The 22883-nt window shown below is 41.5% G+C and overlaps 1 protein-coding gene across 5 annotated transcripts in view; it reads left to right on the plus strand.

Annotated features, from left to right (window-relative positions):
* COL28A1 (collagen type XXVIII alpha 1 chain) overlaps positions 1-22883 on the plus strand; it is a 151540-nt gene that overhangs the window by 105964 nt on the left and 22693 nt on the right. For all 5 annotated transcript variants that reach the window (XM_056535491.1, XM_056535487.1, XM_056535488.1 and 2 more), the window contains exons 6-19: positions 3505-3558; positions 5864-5908; positions 7485-7511; positions 8673-8717; positions 11660-11704; positions 12367-12420; positions 13322-13390; positions 15047-15115; positions 16836-16904; positions 18549-18617; positions 18810-18878; positions 18984-19052; positions 19288-19356; positions 22361-22432. In XM_056535491.1, coding sequence (XP_056391466.1) covers positions 3505-3558; positions 5864-5908; positions 7485-7511; positions 8673-8717; positions 11660-11704; positions 12367-12420; positions 13322-13390; positions 15047-15115; positions 16836-16904; positions 18549-18617; positions 18810-18878; positions 18984-19052; positions 19288-19356; positions 22361-22432 — 825 coding nt within the window. The remainder of the gene's footprint in view (positions 1-3504; positions 3559-5863; positions 5909-7484; positions 7512-8672; positions 8718-11659; positions 11705-12366; positions 12421-13321; positions 13391-15046; positions 15116-16835; positions 16905-18548; positions 18618-18809; positions 18879-18983; positions 19053-19287; positions 19357-22360; positions 22433-22883) is intronic.

The following is a 22883-nucleotide window of genomic DNA, read 5'->3' on the forward strand; positions in this document are numbered from 1 at the left end:
TGTCAGCATTACTGTTTACTTCCTACCTTTACCAAACTGTCAAATTATTTGTCCCCTTCCCACCCATCCCTCACCAATAGCATTGAGCACCTCCATTTACCCAGCTATATAACACTATGCCACTTTCCTACCCCTAAGGTCTATTCTCAAGGCATGTAGAGAATAATTTAGCCCCTACCTGAAGAAATCCTCAGATGTGTACATGTTGGAGGAGGAAGGACGAATCATAGGAGCTCTCACCTCTTCTGCACCTCCCCAGTCTCCTATATTCTCCAGACCCCAGCTGCACTGCCTCCTAGGAGCATGACCCGTGAACTTACAGTCATGAGACCATGATGTTGTTGCAGATGCTTTACCTTTTTTATCCACAGACTGATATCTGGATTGTATAACCTTACTGATTCACAGTAAAATACATGCAGTTTCCCAGTTTGGCACACTACCACTGCCTGCCTAAAAGTATATTCCCGTATTTTTCGCCATATAAGACGCTCCGGCATATAAGACGCACCCAATTTTAAAGGAGGAAAATCTAGAAAAAAAAGATTCTGAACCAAATACAATGTAAAGTATAGGACAGTGATCTTCAACCTGCGGACCTCCAGATGTTGCAAAACTACAACTCCCAGCATGCCCAGACAGCTGTTACTGGATGGATTAAGATTTTTTTATAGAAGTGATTTACAAATCTGTTTAACTTTCTGGCACCAGTTGATTTAAAAAAAAAAAAGTTTTCCACAGGAGTACCCCTTTAAAAAAATGTAAACAAAAATAAACATAAACATAAGTGGTATCGCCGCGTGCGTAAATGTCCGAACTATAAAAAATATAATGTTTAGTAAACTGCATGACATTTATGTACAAAAATACCAAAGTCCAAAATTGCGTATTTTTTATCACTTTGTATACCCTAAAAAATTTTAAAAAAAAGAGCGATCAAAAAGTTCCATTAAAACAAAAATGGTACAGACAAAAACTAGAGGTCTCAGCGCAAAACATTTGCCTGAATATGGCCCTGTATACAGAAAAGTAAAAAAGTTAAAGGGGTCGGAAGAGGACAATTTTAAACATGCTAATTTTCGTACAAAAAGTTAAAATTTTTAAAAGAAGTAAAACAAAATCAAACCTATATAACAAACCTATATAAGTTGGGTATCCTTGTAATTGTATGGACCTACAGAATAAAGATAAGGTGTCATATTTATTAAAAAAAATGTGCTCTGTGTAGAATCGGAAGCCCCATAATTAGTAATTTTTTTCTATTTTGCCTCACAAAAAATGTTTTTTTGTTTCGCGGTAGATTTTGTGGTGAAATAATAATGTCATTACAAAGTAAAATTGGTGGTGCAAAAAAGCCTTCATATGGGTCTGTAGGTGGGAAATTGAAAGCGTTATGATTTTTAGAAGGTGAGATGGAAAAAATGAAAGTGCATAAATGAAAAAACCTGATGTCCTGAAGAGGTCAAAGAGAGGTCTTCAAAATTTGCGGAATGTGGAATTTCCGCTGCAAAAATTCCACTTTGTGAATGGGACAGCGAAATCCCATTGAAGTCAATGGACAGTAAATTTTGGCTGAATTTTTCCATGGAAGTCCACACACAGAAATTCTGCTGTGTGAACATAGCCTTAATCTGTGATCTGTCCTTGTTTACCTATGGATCTAAGAAAGTGCTGTGTATCCGCATGAAACATGTTGTTCTGCTTGTAATTCTAACTAAATACTGCACGGATGATCAAGGTTCTGTTCACATTACTGAATTCTGAACGGAATTCCGAGCATCGATCTCAATAGGATTCTACTGCACTGTGCACGCTACAAAAGTTCTGTATTGGAACTTTGGAGGCGGATCCAGATTCCACTGAAAGAATGAATGTTTATACTGCGGAATTCTGCCCGGAACTGCATTGCAGGCAATGGGACACTTAAAGGGGTACTCCGGTGGAAAAATTATTTTTTTAAGTCAACTGGTGTCAGAAAGTTAAACATATTTGTAAAAGATTTCAATGAAAAAATCTTCCAGTACTTATTAGCTGCTGTATGCTACAGAGGAAATTCTTTTTTTTTCTTCTTTTTTGTCTTGTGCTCTCTGCTGACACCTCTGTCTGTGTCAGGAACTGTCCAGAGCAGCATAGGTTTGCAATGGGGATTTTCTCCTGCTCTGGACAGTTCCTGATATGGGCATCAGGTGTCAGCAGAGAGCACTGTGGACAAGACAAAAAGGAAATTCAAAAAGAAAGGAATTTCCTTTGTAGCATACAGCTGCTAAAAAGTACTGGAAAGGTAAAGATTTTTTAATAGAAGTCATTTACAAATCTGTTTATCTTTCTGGCACCAGTTGATTAAAAAAAAAAAATGTTTTCCACCGGAGTACCCCCTTTAAAGGATAAGTCCCATGCATAAAAACGTATCCCCTAGCCAAAGTATAGGGAATAAGTTTTAGATCGCGGAGGGGGGTCCGAACGCCCGCGAAAACCTGTCCGGAGCCCTTATGCTGTAGCACAGGAGTGCGTCACGACCCCAACCGGAAGCAGAGGCAGTCACTCCTCTGGCTCTCCCATAGAGCTTAATGGAGGGGGTGTGGTGGCCTCCGCTTTGGGCCAGGGTCGTGACGCGCTCCTGTGCTACAGCTCGGATCTAAAACTTATCCCCTATCCGAAATTCTGCTCCAAATAGTTCTGAGCAGAATTTCTGTAGTCTGATAGGTCCTTGAATTGACATTCCATTGCTTCTTTAGGTACCCTTGGGGATATATATGCATAGAGGCAACTGTAATCAGTGTCAGCTCTAGTGCCCATTTTTTTTTTTAAGTAAGGGCACCCAGCTTTCTCAAGCTCCTGATGTACATAACAGTGGTTTCTGCTCATGTTGTGGGCACCAGTGAGCGGGTATGCATGCAGCATAGTTAGAAATGTGTTTCCCAACCAGGGTGCCTCTAGCTGTTGCAAAACTACAACTCCCGGAATGCCTGGACAGCCTTTGGCTGTCCAGGCATTCCAGGAGTTGTAGTTTTGATTGGTTTCCACGTGTCCGGTGTCTGGCATACGTGAACTAAATCTCAACGCAACTGATGCCATTACTGATGACAACAGGCATCAGTTGTCATCAGTTGTGTAGCATCAGGCATCAATTTTTTTTGGTACAGCGGACAGAGGAACGCAGCAAGCTGTGTTTCCCTGTCCGGTGCCGTCCGGCATGTCCAAACAGATACGCTGGATGATTGTGAACTGTCCCATTTAAATGAATGGGATCAGTTCTAGCATCAGTTTCCTTCCGGTGCACACTGGAGCGAAACACTGTCGGACAAGTGATATATGTGAAGGGGGCCTTAGAGGGTTCGTGTAATGTAGACAACTGGTTTCCAGATGCCCTATCAAGGCTTATGGACGATGAGGACTTGAGTATTGGGGACAACTTGACTGTATCCAAATGTATCTTTTTACAGGTGGGGGGTAGAAAAACATTCCTCGTTATTGTTCCATAATGCAGATTTTTCTATTTCATAGGGTAAGAAAGGTCGGCCTGGTGATGATGGTATTCCCGGACAGAAAGGCGGTAAGGTACGTATTCCCACATATAGTATCTGAGAACTCATTTATTAAATAAGCATTTACATGTATTGTTGTAATTATATGAATCGCTCTTTACAATGAGAAAATAAGAGAGAGAGCTGTAGAAAGTAGGGAAAATGAAATTTTTGTTAAGTTTTTATTTTTTAGCTATACAAGTTCTCAAAACTAACATATCAGGCTACATGCACCTAATTTATCAAAGGTTGCTCGTGGTGTGATAAATTTGGTGCATGTGCACACATGTGGGATTTTTGCTTCTGTTAAGGCTGCATTCACACCTCGTTTTTTACATCACAGTAGTATACTACGGTTTTAGGTCCGGTCAGGAAACCGCATACAGGCCAAAACTGAGCAGACCGGAGTCACCGTTTGACTCCGGTCGGCTTATTAAAGTAAATGGAGTCACGGGCTGATCCGGTTGGGGTACGGGAGCACCCGGTTTTCCCCTTCCCCGGGCGGATCCGGCACCCGTATGTAAAAAACGAGGTGTAAATGCAGCCTAAGTTGTTCTTAGCAAGTTTTGAAAGTGAAATAACTGCTGGTATTGGTTTGCGACATTTGGAGCCCTCTACAACAAAATCTGCAACATTTGGAGAAAAGTCGCACATGATAAATTCACAACCGCCACAAAGTCAAAGGGAAAAATCACTCAAGTAAGCAAGTTTTGCAAAAAGTTGCAAAATCATCATTGCACTAAATCTGTGCCTTTTTTTTTTACACAACAAAAAAAATGTAAAATGCTTGATAAATTTCCCCATAGCCTTTAAAGGGAACCAGTCACCAGATTTTAGCATATATATAAAGGCTTGGCAATGAGTTATATATGCTAAAATCTGTATGCTCCCCATCCTCACGTTTTTGCTCCCAGGGATGTTGAAGATATGAAGTCCTAAAGTACGCACCGCCCCTCCCCCCTCCGGCTACCGAGTAAGTAGTCCCCTGGGTGAGGACTTATACTTACCAGCACCTGGTCCCGCCCCTCATCTTGATTGACGGCCTGCGTCATCGCTCTGCTCCCTAAGCGGACAGAGCAGATCGGTGACGCAAACCATCAATCAAGATGAGGAGGCGGTACCAAGGCCGCAGCGGCGTGACCCAGTAGGTATAAGCCCCCGCCCAGGGGACTACTTACTCAGCCTCTGGGGGGACTTTATACCTTCATATCTTCACTGTTCCTGCGGGAAAAAACATCCCTCGGGGATGGTGAGGATACAGATTTTAGCATATAGAACTCATTGCCAAGCATTATATATGCTAAAATCTGCTGATTGGTTCCCTTTACATTGTTTTCTTTCTATGGTGGTTGTGTAGGTAGTTGGGACAGCTGGCTCCAAATCTAGTCATCATTTAGCATAGCATAGACTATGTATAGTCATAAACAAATAACATGCTGGCTACCTTCATCCACAAACTGTTCCAAAAGCTGGCACCGGGGCGGGAGCTTGTGATTTCATAGCCCCGCCCCCTCGTGATTTCACGCCCCGCCCCCTCAATGCAAGTCTATGGGAGGGGGTGTGACAGCTTTCACTCTGGTTAAAAATTGGATATGGTCCAGTTTCAAAATTCTCTCGCTAGATCTGGCCATTGGAGGCTCAAAGCATGGTGTAAATGCAACCTAATGTGTCTAAAGTTACCATCTACAACAACAATACAGATAGGTTGTATACAGCGAATACAATCCACAAAGAAGCTTTGTCTACACCACCTTGAGGGGAATTCCACTGGCCAGCCTTCTGGCTGCGTCGGAACATTTTGTACTGAATGCTGCACAGGCGCCGCTGGGGGGCGGCCATGCCCCCTCGTGATGTCAGGACATGCCCCCTCAATGCAAGTCTATCGAAGGGGGCGTGGTGGCATGATGTCATGAGGGGGCGTGACCGACCACCACAGCGTGCGCACAGCATTCATAACTAAATGTTGTGACGCAGCCGGAAGGCTAGCCAGTGGAGTACCCATTTAAGCATTGGGTTTTATGGAGCAGACTTTTTAAACTTGGCCCAATTTAAGCCCCACTTCCTTGCCTGGCCTCTTTCCTGAGGCCACGCCCCTTTAAAAATTGACCACTTTTTCAAAAAATTGGGCACAATTTACACAAATTCAGTTTTAAATATTCCTCCCTTTAGCCATTATGTCATTTTATTTATAGGACCCCTTTAATGCAAAGTAGCAGCTGGAACTAAAATATATTATATAGTATGACTGTTAATCTCAGAACAAGACATATCCATTTTTATTATCTTATTTAATTATTCCTAACAAGATGTATAATATCTTTATGGTCTTCTCTCTGCAGGGTGAATCCGGTCTTAATGGTATTCCTGGAAGAGACGGTTTAGAGGTAAAATTGTAAAATCATATGGAAAAATTAGAAAAAAATGGATTGGGTATAAGAGGCAGCACTGTTATTACAGGTAGTAGCGGAGGTACTGGGGAATCATGACATTGTAAAATAAAAGTGTATAAAGACTGTAGATATATCCCTTAACACAGGATATACCTGTTGGACAAACTTAATGGGCCTCATTTAGTTTTTACTAGTGTGAAATGTTTTTTCAGACTTGTAGGATTCCTCTTTATTTACTATGGGGATCACAGATTTACAAGTCGGGAAAATTTTCTGAAAAGTTTTTCCTAGGTGGAAATTTCCAGCCATTTATTCACAGAATTTTCTGTGAATTCAATAGTAAATAGGTCGGGTTGTGAAAACACGCCCCTTTTTAGCCATCACGGCCCCTTTGTGACAGACCACGCCCCTTTTTTTCCTTTTCACAATGCAATGTCGGGTTAGTTGGATTTTCCTGGTGTACACTGTCTCAAACATGTCTCAGACAATGGCCCTCATTTACTTACAGAATTTCTACTCTTTTTGTTGGGTTTTGCGTCATAAATGTGCGACAGAAAAAACCTGACAGAATCAGAATCACTTAGTGTGAAAAAAAAAAAAAAATGTGTGTGGTTTCGGGAAAAGAGGCGTGCTACCTACCTTTCATCAAAAATCACTTGTCTTTTCTGAAAACCACTGTGAAAATCATGTGAATTTTCTGGAAAGAAAACCCGACACTTTAAAGCATGTATAAAGTTTCCAAAAGCGGAGTAAATTAGTAAATTCCATGGAAAAAAAAGGTCGGTACAGCAAAAAACACAACAAAACCTACACTCCACTCTTAGTAAATAAGGGCCACTATGCGCCAAAATAACTTGGAAAAACCCAACAAAAATTAGTGGGTTTTAGCTTAGTAAATGCGGGCCAATATATTGGTATTCTATATCATGAATGGCTTGGACATATAGAAGACTAAGGCTGCATTCACACCTATTTTTCAGCCTACGGTTGCCGGATCCGGCTGGGGGAGGGGAAAACTGGGCGCTCCCGTACCCCAGCCGGACCAGTGCTGAAATCCATTTACTTTAATGAGCCAACCGGAGTCAAATGGTGACTCCGGTCGGCTAATTTTTTACCCCTATCCGGTTTTATGACCGGACCTAAAACCGTAGTATACTACGGTTTAAGGTCCGGTCGGGAAATCAGATAAGGGTAAAAAATGGGCCAACCAGAGTCCCCGTTTGACTCCGGGCGGCTCATTAAAGTAAATGGATTTCAGCGCCGTTCCGGCTGGGGTACGGGACCTCCCGGTTTTCCCCTCCCCCAGCCGGATCCGGCAACCATAGGCTGAAAACAAGGTGTGAATGCAGCCTAAGACTATTTACTATTTTCCCATCAATACGTGTAATATCTGGATATTAAAGTTTTGACACAACAATATAAACACTGAGAAAAACAATTAATATTTACATGTTAAAACTGTGTTTGTAGTTTTGCAACAGCTGTGTTAAACATATGAAACACATACCAGTTCTGTATGTGCTGTATATTTAATCAGTGTTCTTCAATTTAATTCTGTTATTTCTTATAGGGAAAACCTGGATATAAAGGAGAGCAGGTAATGTATGTTTTTACTTTTATAAGAACATACTGTACTGTATGCAACATTGGTATAGCAGAAACTTTACACATTCATTCTTTTTTTCATCATTTTACAGTACATCACCTACGTGCCAAAATTTGCACAAAAAAAGAATTGCAATAAATTATTTTTAACCTTTTTTAACCTTTAACCTTTTGAATAAGGCTGAAATGCAATCGTAGATATAGCCTACGGACCTGGTTATCTCATACAACCCTATTATTATTCTTTATTCATCCCATGATTGTTATTATTATTTATTATAATAATAAAAATAACAATATTAGAACCAAAAATAATATATTGTATTATTGTTTATTCATCCTATTTTTATTATTATTATTATTATTAATCCCTTTCATATTTATTAGTATTTATTCATCCCATTATTATTATAAGAATAATAATAACAATATAAGTAACAATAATAAAATATTTTATTATTGTTTATTCATCCTATTATTATTCATCCCTTTAATATTTATTATTATTTATTAGTATTTATTCATCCCATTATTATTATAAGAATAATAATAACAATATAAGTAACAATAATAAAATATGTTATTATTGTTTATTCATCCTATTATTATTATTCATCCCTTTAATATTTATTATTATTTATTAGTATTTATTTATCCCTTTATTGTTTATTATTATAATATTAGAAATATGTATTCATCAAGTTATTGTTTATTATTATTTATTAGTATTTATTCATTCCTGCGCAGTTTATGTTTTGTTTTCTAGTACAGATCATTTTAACCCTTTCCTGAAACTTTTTAGAAATGCATCATTTCATAACTCAGTAATGGGAGCGTGCATAAGGACGTCATACTCCCTCCCAATGTGATGGAAACACTTCCAGTGTTGTAACCCAATTACACATACTGCGTATGCACAGTACATGTATGATCCCTAGACCATGGTGTGCATACACGAATACGACAGAAGGGAAAGCCATAAAAATACATGCAAGTTGATATTGCTAATTTTTGCTTGACCCCTCCACACTGCAGCCGATACACACTAATGTTCTAGTACTATCATCCCTCTACATTCACTACTGAAAGCTCAGATAAAAGATAACATTCATGGAAAATTATAATTGACCTAAATGTGTTTCTTTATTTTTAGGGGGAGAGAGGAGAATGTGGTATTCCTGGTGTCAAGGGAGATCGGGTATGTTACAAAACAAGAACATGCAAAAACATTTCAGAAGAAGCAGAAATACTTTGTTATATTGTCACTAGGCAATGTGCATCTCATTATAGGGGTACTCCGCCCCTAGACATCTTATCCCCCTATCCAAAGGATAGGAGATAAGAAGTCTGATGGCGGGGGGGTCCCACAGCTGGGACCCCCACGATCTCTGTGCAGCACCTGAACGTTGGGTGCGAGCGGTGGGGGTTGTCACGTTTGGACACGCCCATCATGATATCACGCCACGCCCCTCAATGCAAGTCTATGGGAGGGGGTGTGGCGCCAGCCACGCCCCCTCCCATAGACTTGCATTGAGGGGTGTGGCATGACATCATGATGGGCGTGGTCCTAACGTCACAACCCCCACCGCCTTCTTCAAGTGTTCGGAACAAAATGTTCTGAACACTCGGCCAGCGGAGTACCCCTTTAAGGCAATGTCCGAACACAGTGTTAGTAAATAGGGCCACATGTAGCGGAACTATCGCTGCATATTTGGGGGCATGCACATGTGTTGTGGATTTGGAAGACATCCTGGATTGTTTTCTTTCTTCTAGAGACAGGTGAAGCTGCGTACATATTGCAGCTAATTTCATCATTTGCGTTGTTAGGGTAGGGTCACACTTCCCGTATTTTGCTGCGCATTTGCTGCTGCATATTTTCCTACCCATTAAAGGCTAGCAAAATATGCAGCGGATTTTGCTACCCATTGACTTTAAAGGGTAGGAAAATCCGCAGCAGCAAATATGCCGCAAAATACACCATATGTGACCCTACCCTAAGAGACCCAGGGGCATAACTATAAGGGGTGCAGAGGTAGCAGTTGCACTGGGGCCCCCGGTGCTTTCAGGAGTTTCAAGGCAAATCTGCCCCATAAGAGACCAGTATTATAAATGGCACATGGGGTCCTGTGGCAGATTTTGCATTGGGGCCCAGAAGCTACAAGTTACCCTTCTGTAGTCTCATATCTGTGCATGTATGGGACCTTAAAGGGGTACTCCGGTGAAAACCTTTTTTTTTTTTTTTTTTTAAATCAACTGGTGCCAGAAAGTTGAACAGGTTTGTAAATTACTTCTATTAAAAAGTCTTAATCCTTCTAGTACTTATTAGCTACTTAATACTACAGAGGAAATTCTTTTCTTTTTGGAACACAGAGCTCTCTGCTGACATCACGTGCACAGTGCTCTCTGCTGACATCTCTGTCCATTTTAAGAACTGTCCAGAGTAGAAGAAAATTCCAATAGCAAACATGTGCTGCTCTGGACAGTTCCTAAAATGGACAGAGATGTCAGCAGAGAGCACTGTGGTCATGATGCCAGCAGAGAGCTCTGTGTTCCAAAAAGAAAATAATTTCCTCTGTAGTATTCCACAGCTAATAAGTACTGGAAGGATTTCCTCCGGAGTACCCCTTTAAAAATAAATCTCATGTATAATAACATCCAGAATATAATAAATTATGTACAAATAAGGTAGATACAAAGATGGGGAATTTATCATTGTTTTTACAAGTCACAAATGTATGTGCAATGGGTCAAAAAGTCAATTTTTTTTATTTGTTTTGCAATGCCTTTAGACTTATTTTAGAAAACAACTTGAATGTTGTGTGGCATGGCTGGGTTTTAGCAGTGGTCGGGGATTTATCCACTGCGACTTTTAAAAAAATTGTCGCAAATCTTTACACAAACACTCAAAACATATTTCTGGGCAATCACCCACCAGCCCAGACCCCACTTGGAAACTTGTCTTCATCGAAGCTACTATATTAATTATGAAGAACGTGCACGTCTTTCATAAATGTGAGGGAAGTACATGTGACGTATGGGTAAAAAGGGTAAAAAGAATTAGATTTACACAGACAATGATAAATTCCAGCCAGATACTATACTGCAGTGTATTGTTACATTAGCATTGTTTTTTACAATTTACATTGTAGACAGTTGAGTTTTAGTGTTGAGCGGCATAGGCCATATTCGAATTCGAGAATATTCGCGAATATATGGACGAATATTCGTCATATATTCGCTAAATTCGCAATTTCATAATATTCTTGTTTTATTTCCGCATATGCGAAAATTTGCATATACAAAAATTAGCATAAGCGAAAATTTGCATATGCGAAAATTAGCATATGCAAATTTTCGCACATGCGAAAATGCGCACGCCAGTCTCACACAGTAGTATTAGAGCCTTCTTTACACCACACAAGCTGGAAGCAGAGAGGGGTGATCACTGTGATGTGTACTGTGAAAAAAAAAACAAAAAAAAAAAACGAATATTCGTAATTACGAAAATATAGTGCTATATTCACGAATATTTGCAAATATTCGCGAATTCGGGAATGAAATTCACATTGCGAATATTCGCGAGCAACACTATTGAGTTTTACAAACATGATAGGGGGAATTTATCATTGGTTTTACCCATTGGTTTTGTAGGGCAAATTTGTCGCACAGTTTGACTCAGACGCTGTTTAGAGACTTTTCACTGCAAATTTTACTTTAGAAGATTTTTCGGAAATAAATATACCAAGTGTTGACTTCAGTTGATATCCCGCAGTGGTCAGGAATTTTTGATGTGCCATTTTTCAGTTTGTAACACCTTTTGGCCCAACTGCACTAACTGAGTCGTAAATCTACACCAGCCCTGACTTGGCTTACTAAACTGGCTGTGGACACCATTAAAAAGTCACATTTTGTCGCACGGGTTAAAAAGTGGCACAAAAACTCGCAGAGGGGGCACCTTACAAAGTGGAGTACTGAAGAAAGAAATGTGATCAGCACCAAATGTATCAATTATGTTTGGTACAGGTACACAGTTTCCACCGCACAAATTAATTAATTGGGTTATAAGACGTGCATCTACTCCACTAATGATGAATACCCCAAATAAGTTTATATGCTAATATTTGTATTTTGATCATTTAGGGTCCTGAAGGTCCAACTGGCCCAAGAGGACTGAGAGGAGTGCAGGTAAGGAAATGATTACATTTAACTTAAATACTGCACATCATAAGCAACAATATATGAAATCACATGACCAGGACAATGTTTTATTCGCTATAGGTAAATAATAAAAGTTCGTGAAGAAATAACTGCAAAAAGGGATCTTGAACTGAGAGAAACTGATACCTAAAAATATTGGAAAATTGAATAACTTTTCATTGGTCACAGACTAAACTTTGTCAAAACTGCATATCCCCTTGATGTTTGAAGGGGTTATCCAGTTGTTAAAAACGTACCCCCTCTATACACAGGATAGGGGAAAGGTGTCTGATCGTGGGGGGTTCCAGTGATCTCCAGAATGGGGCCCATCACTCTCCAATGAGCGCTTTGGCCCTCCCCTTCTGAAATATATTAGTCTCAGCAGTGACGGCCTGCTCGGCCAATCACCAACTGAGGCAGGACACCTCGGCGGTCTTTGATTGGCGGAACGAGCCGTCACTGCTGTGTTTGTCTCAGAAGGTATAAGCCAGAGTACTCGGTTGGGAGAGACAGGCCACGTTCTGGATTTGACTTCTGGATAGGGGACACATTTTTAACAACAGGGTAACCTTTGTTACATATAGCCGACTTTCAAACACATGTAAATAACTAAATGAGGCCAACAAATAAGCTGTATTCTTTTTATATAGGGTGTTCAAGGACCTCCAGGAGATCAGGGACCTGAAGGACTTCAAGGATCAAAAGTAAGTAAAAAAAAGCAAAAAATAAATAAAAATTAAAAATAAATACACTACCCATTATCATTGTTGATCAAAAAAGGTTACAATTCATTTTGTGTTATAACCACAAAAACAGAATATAGTCAATCATTAGGCCTTCCTTAAGTGCATGGGGCTCACTGAACCCAATATCCAGTAGATACATTGCTCACAGGATGCCTTGTCTTAGGTGACTATTTGGCCGTTTCCCACCCTTTAATGGTAAAAGCCAAAAAAATTGTATTCTAGCAAGACATTTGTACATAGGATAAGCCTTACATTTCCTGATTTGCCAAGATTGGCCCATTGCTGCCCTGCATCCAAGCCAAAGAGAGAGGAGATGATGCTGATTTGCTAAATTCAACATAAGAGGTATCTTCTACAGCAGTGGTCTTCAACCTGCGGACCTCCAGATGCTTCAAAACTACAACTCCCAGCATGCCCGGACAGCCGATGGCTGTCCGGGCATGCTGGGAGTTGTAGTTTTGCAACATCTGGAGGTCCGCAGGTTGAAGGCCACTGTTCTACAGCAACGGTCTTCAAACTGTGGACCTCCAGCTGTTGCAAAACTACAATCCCAAGCATGCTCGGACAGCCAACGGCAACAGCTGGAGTTCCACAGTTTGAAGACCAACAGACTTACAGTGCTCGACAGACTTACAGTCCAACAGACTTACAGTGCTCGACATGTGTATTTATTCACTCTTTCTATCATGTGTTCAGAAAAGGAATACAGTGACCTTTGTAGAATCACTCATAAAACACAGCAATGTTTAGCCCCTTTTTAGTAATTACTCTACGTTGAACTTTAACAAACAAAAAAAAAAAAAACTAAAAAAAAAAATATATATATATATATATAATGTTATTTTATTGACTTACACAGGGGGACAGAGGTGTTCCTGGACCACCTGGAGTACAAGGAGAAACAGGAGTAGGACTCCCTGGACCCAAGGTAGGAGAAATAAAATTTGCAGGTGGCTATGCTTTTTAATAATACATTCATAGAATGACCAGACATAGGGGGGTATGTATGAAGGATTTTACCCTGTTTTTTTTTACTGTGATTTGTCTCAAATTTCCTTTTATGTCACTTTTTGCGACAAACAATTGCGCCAAATGGTTTAGAACAAAATCACTGATTTCACTTTGTTAGTCGTGATTTCAGTTACAATCATTCTTTGGTCTGGAATTCATTAATTGCGAATTTTTGATTTGGTGCAAGTTTAGGCGCAAATACCTTCATTTAGGCGCAAATCTACACCATGAATAAAGTGACAGAGAAAATAGCTACAACAATAGAATGTCCCAAAGTCAGATTTACTGCCTGGAATTCTGGGGTCTGCGCCTTTTGTAGGGCTACATTTGTGCCAAAATTACAAACCTGTGTACGACAATTGATAATTTTGGCGCAAATATGCTCCATTTGACGCAAAAAAAATACATAAAATCACACATTGCTACACCATTATTGATACATGTCCCCCATAGTCACTATGGTAGGGGTAGACTATGGTCGCTCTCCTAAATTCAATGGGCACGACACTGGTACACTGCAGCAAATGTTAGTATTCCTCTCTGTTCACATGCCAACGTATGCCCCAAATGACATTTGACAAGTGTGAACATAGCCGAATGGGTTTATGTGCTTAGAACAACCCCACATCACAGACCCTATAAGGCCAAATGAACTTTAAAGGGGGTATTCCAGGAATATTTTTTATTTGACTATGCTACAGGGGCTGTAAAGTTAGTGTAGTTCATAACATAGTGTCTGTACCTGATCTCGAAATTCAGCATACAAAATTATTCAGGTCTCGGGATTTCCCAGGTTGCAGTGCGTCGAGACATGACCTCACTAGTCAGTTGTGCAAAGGGAGCCTGTCCTGCTTCAATTCTCTCCCGGAGGAGGTGGTCATGGTGAACTCTGTAAAAGAGATCAAAAGGGGTCTGGATGCAGTTTTGGAGAATAATAACATAGCCCGGTGTGTATATTAGATTTATAGGGACAGAACGTTGATCCAGGGATTTATTCTGATGCCATATTTGGAGTTGGGAAGGAATTTTTTTACCTCTAGTATGAGGTTTTTTTTCCTTCTTCTGGATGAACTCAGTAGGGACTCATTAGAGTTATAGATTGAACTTGATGGACTCTGGTCTTTTTTCAACCTTATGAACTATGTTACTGTGTAACCACTGGATGGGAGAGATTATTTTGCAATAGCTGTAGGCACCCTGATTAGAAAACACTGGGATGTGTAGTTTGAGAACCAAATCCCAACAGGAAATACCCATTTCACACAAAAAGGCCTTGCATGTACTAAAATCACTTTATGGTGGATAACCCTTTTAAAGAGTAAGTTCCCACATAGAACCAATTTGTACAAGTGGCTTTCACTTGGAAGACTTAGAATGACTATGTATAATGTTATCCATCGACTTTTATAGATGCCATGTAAATTTATACTCCCCCTCCAGCTAAATGAGGAGTCACCAGCAGCTATCCCAATGATTACCAGATAGTTGCAAGCCAAAGCGTACAATCGGGTCAAGGTGGGAAGGGTTGACTTGAGAAGGAAGGTTGTTAATTTTTGTATATTAATACTTTTAGGGAGACCTAGGTCCACACGGAAGACCAGGACCAAGTGGACCACCTGGAGTTGGTGAACCGGGATCGCCAGTAAGTATTCCTTCCCTTTACCAATGGATTATACTGAAGAAAGCTACTGAGGGGTAGACCAAGAAATAACCGGTAGCATAACATACCGTATATACTCAAGTATAAGCCGAGTTTTTCCATCTCCGCCTGTCAATCCCTTCTCAGTGGTCTTCAACCTGCGGACCTCCAGATGTTGCAAAACTACAACTCCCAGCATGCCAAGACAGCCGGGCATGCTGGGAGTTGTAGTTTTGAAACATCTGTCGGTCCGCAGGTTGAAGACCACTGCAGCCTTTGTCATCATCCAGACCCCCCTTTTGTTTTCTACTCACCTCCCCTCGGTGGGAAGGTAGGGTGAGCTGTTCCAGGCCCGTCCATCTTCGGCCATCTATGCTGCAGGGAACGTCCGGTGGGGAGGGTTAGTCGTTCCGGGCTGTCCATCTTCACCGGGAGGCCCTCTTCTCCGATCCAGGCCGGCCCCTAACTAGTGACGCTGCGTTGACGCCACCGCGCAGGGATGTTCATGCGCAGGGACGTCACGGACGTCTGCTGCGCACGGACGTCCCAGCGCGGTGGCGTCAACTCAACGTCACTAGTCTGGGGCCGGCCTGGAGCGAGAAGAGGGCCTCCCGGTGAAGATGGACAGCCCGGAACGACTAACCCTCCCCACCGTACGATCCCTGCAGCATAGATGGCTGAAGATGGACGGGCCTGGAACAGCTCACCCTTCCTTCCCACCGAGGGGAGGTGAGTGGAAAACAAAAGGGGGGTCTAGATGATGATGAAGGTTGCAGTGGTCTTCAACCTGCGAACCTCCAGATGTTGCAAAACTACAACTCCCAGCATGCCCGGACAGCCATCGGCTGTCTGGACATGCTGGGAGTTGTAGTTTTGCAACATCTGGAGGTCCGCAGGTTGAAGACCACTGAGAAGGCACTGACAGGCGGTGATGATGAAGGGGGGGGGATGATGACGAGGGTGATGATGACAGGGTGATGATGACGGGAGTGTTAATGACGGGGGTCTGGATGATGACGGGGGGGATAATGATATGGGGGATGATGTATTTCCCACCCCAGGCTTATAGTCGCCTCAATAACTTTTCCTAGGTTTTTGGGGTGAAATTAGGGGCCTCGTCTTATATTCGGAACGGCTAACACTCGAGTATATACGGTATTAGTTTTTTCATACTTTTTTTAACTAAATAGGGAAAAAGGCAACTATAAACTTACTATATTAACCATATAGTTTATATTATATGGAGGAATTTTGGGACACATCTTCTCCTTTACGAGCAGATTTTATATGGAATGCAATAAAGCCGTGATTTCCCTACAGATGGATCATGCTGAGACAGGTTTCTGTAATCTATCCTGATTCTGACAGATCTTCAAAAAATTCTTTAGTCGAATCTTATATTACCCGTAGTTTTAGAAAAGCTGACAAACAAACAAAAAAATCAGTGTGTGTATCTCTCAAAAAATGCCGATCAGCTAGTCTATGTCTCAGTATGTAACAGATCTATTCTCACTCAAGAAAATGAAGTTTAGAATGTTCGGTAAAATCAGTAAAACAATAGATAGTATGAACCTCCTTTTGTCAGTCATCTTATCTGAAGCAACATGACAGTATTATTGTAAAACAAGTTACAACTGGATGTCCTGTAAAGAAAGGAGCGATTAAGGATTATAATGGCAACTAAGCAGAAAAAGAATGATATATTACGATTCCATTGTAACAGGGCCCTCAGGGAGCACAGGGGCTTCCAGGAGAAAGAGGATCACAAGGAGAAGGACTGCCAGGACCAAAGGTAAGGCTTATTCTTCATTGTTTAATCTTTATAGCTAAGTTAAGTTCCCCATTGTCTTACAAATTTTTATGAACATACTCAGGACATCATTTGTTTATCTAAGCTAAGCAGACTTGCTATTTATGTTCCCTAATACAATGTTTAAATGGGTCATCTGACTTAGAAAATCCTTTGTCATATACTTTATTAGAGAATTTTGAGTTAATAGACAGGAGAGCCTCTTTTAAAGGGGCCCATTAAAGGGGTACTCCACTGCTCCGAACACTGGAGCCAGCGCCGGGAGCTCGTGACATCATAGCCCCTCCCCCTCATGATGCCACACCCCGCCCCCTCAATGCAAGTCTATGGAAGGGGGCGTGACGGCTGTCACGCCCCCTACCATAGACTTGCATTGAGGGGACGGGACGAAACGTCATGAGGGGGCGGGGCTATGATGTCACGAGCTCCCGACACCGGCTCCAGCGATCGGCACAGTTTGTTCCAAATGCTGAGCAGCCGAGTACTCCTTTAAATCAACTGGTGCCAGGAAGTTATACAGAGTTGTAAATTACTTTTATTTAAAAAAAATCTTAATCCAGCTGCTGTATACTACAGGGGAAGTTGTATTTCTTTCTGGAATTATTTTCAGTCTGACTACAGAGCTCTCTGCTGACACCTCTGTCCATGTCCATGGAACTGTCCAGAGTACAAGCAAATCCCCATAGCAAACCTCTTCTGCTCTGGACAGTTCCTGATATGGACAGAGGTGTCAGCAGAGAGCACTGTGGACAGACAGAAAAGGACTCCAGAAAGAAATACAACTTCCTGTGGAGTATACAGCAGCTGATAAGTACTGGGAGGATTAAGATTATTAAATAGAAGTAATTTACAAATCTGTTTAACTTTCTGGCACCAGTTGATTTTAAAAAAATTGTTTTCCACCGGAGTACCCCTTTAACCTCTTAAGGACCCATAACGTACGCGTACGTTATGAGTCCGCTCCCGATCTATAATAGCGGGTTGGGCCCGGCCTCTAACAACAGCCGGGACCCGTGGCTAATAGCGCGCGGCATTGATCGCGGTGCCATGCGCTATTAACCCTTTAGACGCGGCATTCAAAGTTGACTGCAAGGTTCCATCACAGCGTACAGCCCGGGGCCATTTTAACAACTCAATGTGTCTGGATTTGCCCAATTGAGGTAATATAGCATGGCAAAAACAGAAAAACCTCAGCATGAAATGAAATGTGTGAACACAGCCTCAGGGGAGGTATATATCTACTATGTATCTTGATCCCATAGAGATAGCAGATGGAGCTGGGAGGGAAGGGATATGGGAGCTGGTAGGAGGGATCTGGTAGGTGATGATATATATCATCCTGTATTTCACAGGTTGGTGATCACATGACTAAGATAATATAATGAAACATATAGATGCAGCTGAGCTGGAAAAAAACAAATGGCGCTGTAGGGCTAGTGATAGTGAATGTTCCCACATGCTATGGGCAAAAAAGCCACCGGAGTGCTTCTCTAACTTCACTCAAATTACAATCACAAAAATTTCCTACAAAATTTTTTTTTAATTAATGAGATTAATCCTCCACCTTTCCCTGTATTGTTTCTTCATCACATGTATTAAGATGTAAAAGTAATCTCCTTTTTATAGGGAGACCGAGGATTTGAAGGCCCAAGAGGAACTCGTGGACCACCAGGTCCTGGAATTCAGGGCGATAAAGTAAGTATTTAAAACACTTTATTCATTTTCCTTAACTAAGTCATGCACTAAACCAATTACAATACTATGAAATATTATTGTTATTATTAATATAATAATAATTATTCTTATTATTACTCAATTTATGGATTTGTGATTGCCCCTCCTTTGCTTGTTATTAGATTTTTTTCTCATGAGTATCTTATTTCTTAGGGCGAGTTTGGTCCTCCTGGATTGCCAGGACCAATTGGTTTACCTGGTGTTGGAATACAAGGAGAAAAGGTAAGTCAAAAATGACATATTAACTATAGAAAATTGCTCTAAAAAAAAAAATGTAAAAAAAAGTTTAATTTGAAAATTAAATTGAAATTTCCTTAATGTTTTCAGGGAGTTCAGGGTCCTGTTGGGCCACCAGGTATGAGAGGACCACAAGGAGAAGGACTCATGGGGCCAAAGGTAAAAGAATACTAGTAGATATAAAAAAAAATAGTTGTGGTTTGCATAGTTTAATTCCCTAATGGTTGATTTGTATCTGGTTAAATGGCCCATTAGCAATTTAATTCAGCAGTCATTCTGCTGTATATATATACGCAGTTAGTAGTAAGAAAATGCAAATCATTGCTAAAAAGTCCTGTATACTTGCATATCAATTCCTAGAAACCTTTCTTATCTATAAACTTTTCTTATGTAGGGAGACCAAGGTTTGCCAGGAGAATCTGGACTACCTGGAGAAAGAGGAATTGGTGAACCTGGAGCAAAGGTACGTTATATTACAATAGGATCAGTAAGGTCTGAATTTTATAACTACAATTATAAAGGCCCCATATACACTGCTAAAATAAATAAAGGGAACACTTAAACAACACAATGTACCTCCAAGTCAATGACACTTCTGTGAAATCACACTGTCCTCTCAGGAAGCAACACTGATTGACAATCAATTTCACATGCTGTAGTGCAAATGGAACAGACAACAGGTGGAAATTATAGGCAATTAGCAAGACATCCCCAGTAAAGGAGTGGTTCTGCAGGTGGTGACCACAGACCACGTCTCAGTTCCTATGCTTCCTGGCTGATTTTTTGGTCACTTTTGAATGCTGGCGTTGCTCTCATTCTAGTGGTAGCATGAGACAGAGTCTACAACCCACACAAGTGGCTCATTTAGTGCAGCTCATACAGGATGGCACATCAATGCGTGCAGTGGCAAGAAGGTTTGCTGTGTCTGTCAGTGTAGTGTCCAGAGCATGGAGGCACTAACAGGAGATAGGCCAGTACATGAGTAGACGTGGAGGAGGGCAACAACTCAGCAGCAGGACTGCTACCTCCGCCCTTGTGCAAGGAGGGGCACTGCCAGAGCCCTGCAAAATGACCTCCAGCAGGTCACAAATGTGCATGTGTCAACTCAAACGGTCAGAAACAGACTCCATGAGGGTGGTATGAGGGCCCGACATCCCCAGGTGGAGGTTGTGCTTACAGCCCAACACTGTGCAGCACATTTGGCATTTGCCAGAGAACACCAAGATTGGCAAATTCACCACTGGCGCCCTGTGCTCTTTACAGATAAAAGCAGGTTCACACTGAGCACATGTGACAAATGTGACAGAGTCTGGAGACGCTGTGGAGAACGTTCTGCTGCCTGCAACATCCTCCAGCATGACCGGTTTGGTGATGGGTCAGTGATGGTGTGGGGTGGCATTTCTTTGGGGGGGCCGCAGAGCCCTCCATGTGCTTGCCAGAGGTAGCCTGACTACCATAAGGTACCAAGATGAGATCCTTAGACCCCTTGTGAGACCATATGCTGGTGTGGTTGGCCCTGGGTTCATCTTAATGCAAGACAATGCTAGACCTCATGTGGCTGTAGTGTGTCAGCAGTTCCTGCAAGAGGAAGGCATTGATGCTATGGACTGGCCCGCCCGTTCCCCAGACCTGAATCCGATTGAGCACATCTGGGAATTCATGTCTCGCTCAATAAACCAGTTGCACCACAGACTGTCCAGGAGTTGGCGGATGCTTTAGTCCAGGTCTGGGAGGACATCCCTCAGGAGACCACCCACCACCTCATCAGGAGCATGCCCAGGCGTTGTAGGGAGGTCATATGGGCACGTGGAGGCCACACACACTACGGAGCCTCATTTTGACTTGTTTTAAGGACATTAGTATTTCATATGATTAGTTCATTCATTCAGATCTAGGATGTGTTATCTTAGTGTTCCCTTTATTTTTTTGAGCAGTGTATATGGCGAACCAGGGGGTGTTCTGCTGGGACTAATAGTGCTTCCAATACGACAACAGTGCTACGAGTGCTGGCTCTAGGTGTGCACAGCTTTGTCAATAGAGGGCGGCACCTGTTGGTGGAAATCAGGGTGTGTCCTTGTTTACTGTGTACTGGTGATGTTGGTCAGTATGCCATTCGTGTTATGGTGCGTGCAGTTAACCAGACACAGGGAGACGAGGAGCAGGTGCAACGCAATTTTACTTGTAGAACTTTCGGATGTACAGTGGAGGAAAGAAGTATTGATCCCCTGATGATTTTGTATGTTTGCCCACTGACAAAGAAATAATCAGTCAATAAGGATGGTAGATAAGTTTAAACAGTAGGAGAGGGAATAACGACCAAAAAAAAAATCCAGAAAAAAGCATTTCAAATAAGTTATAAATTGATTTGCATTTTAATCAGTAAAATAAGTATTTGATCATCTATCAATCAGCAAGATTTTTGTTCCCCAGGTGTCTTTTATACAGGAAAAAAACTGAGATTAGAAACACTCTATTAAAGGGTGTCCTCCTAATATCAGCTAGTTAACTATATAAAAGACACCTATCCACAGAAGCAATCAATCATGGCCAAAACCAAAAAGCTGTTTAAAGGGTTACTCTGCCCCTAGACATCTTATCCCCGCAATCTAGGCTGCGGCGCCCCAGACATCCGGTGCACGGAGCGAACTTTGCTCCGTGCTGGATGACTGGCGATGCGGAGGCTCGTGACGTCATGGCAACATCCCCTCAATTCAAGTCTATGGGAGGGGTCGTGACGGCCGTCAAGCCCCCTCCCATAGACTTGCATTGAGGAGGCATGACCGTGCAGTCACGAGTCTCCGACGCTGTAAACGAACGCTGGATGCAGTCGGGAGATGGTGGGGGTCCCGCTGGATATGGGGATAAGATGTCTAGGGGCGGAGTACCCCTTTAAGTATATCAGGAACAAGATTATAGACCTGCACAAGGCTGGAATGGGCTACAAGACCATCGCAAAGCAGCTTTACAAGTTACAACAGTTGGTGCAATTTTTCACAAAAAGAAGAAACAAAAAATAAAAGCCAATCTCCCTCAGTTGGAGGCTCCATGAAAGATCTCACCTTGTGGAGTTTCAATACTCATGAGAACGATGAGGAATCCATATTTCGGCTGGACCATATTTTTTCTGGACTACACAATTCCTCCTTATTCTAAAAAGTTAAGTAAAAAAAAGACTGAAAGGATTTTTTGAGTCCCATCAACTAGCAAATCAAAGTACCTGATATATTTTAGTCCCTTTCAAGGGGCAGAGCTTAGACTGTGCTGCCGTACCAAACAAGGACACATGGGCAAAAGCATTTGACTTTGCCTAATAATAAATACAGTCACAACTCAGTTCAAAAGCTGTATTTAAAAGTTCTTCAGCAGTAATAAATTTGACCAATGATGTGAACCCCTATATTTATTGATATACACTACTTATGTGCTATTGTTGTTTTTTTTTTTAACTTTTGCCTTCTCTGTTTCAGGGTGAACCAGGATCTGCAGGTTTAGCTGGGTTACCTGGTTTACCAGGAGAAGACGGCGCTCCAGGACAAAAGGTTTTCATGCCTATAATTATACAATGTTTATAAATGTGTCTACAAATATGAATTTTAAAGCTATGTTTACACAGTGTAAAATGAGCCATATTTTTTTTTACAAAAATATGTCCGCAAAATTGAGCTAAAAGAACGGACGTATTTTTGCAAAAAAAATGTGTTTGTAATGTCTGGTTCTGGACGTACATGAAGAGTTAAATAACTCTAGTTGGGCTGGAGCTGCTTGTATCTCACCTGTGTCCTCTGGGTGTGGTTCTCAGCTCTGCTACCTATCAGGAAGGTGTATCCCTGATCACCTGCCTATGTAAGCTAGGAGCAGTAATCAGTTCATTGTCTGTGAAAGGTTATACTTTAGCTGACACCTCCTGATTACTGGTTACCTGCTTGTTTATTAAGCTTTGGCTTTTTCCCTTGACTCTTCTCTTGCTCTGTATTCCGCTATTTCCTGATA

This window comes from Hyla sarda, chromosome 8 (genome assembly GCF_029499605.1).
Source record: "Hyla sarda isolate aHylSar1 chromosome 8, aHylSar1.hap1, whole genome shotgun sequence".
NCBI classification, from domain to species: Eukaryota; Metazoa; Chordata; class Amphibia; order Anura; family Hylidae; genus Hyla; species Hyla sarda.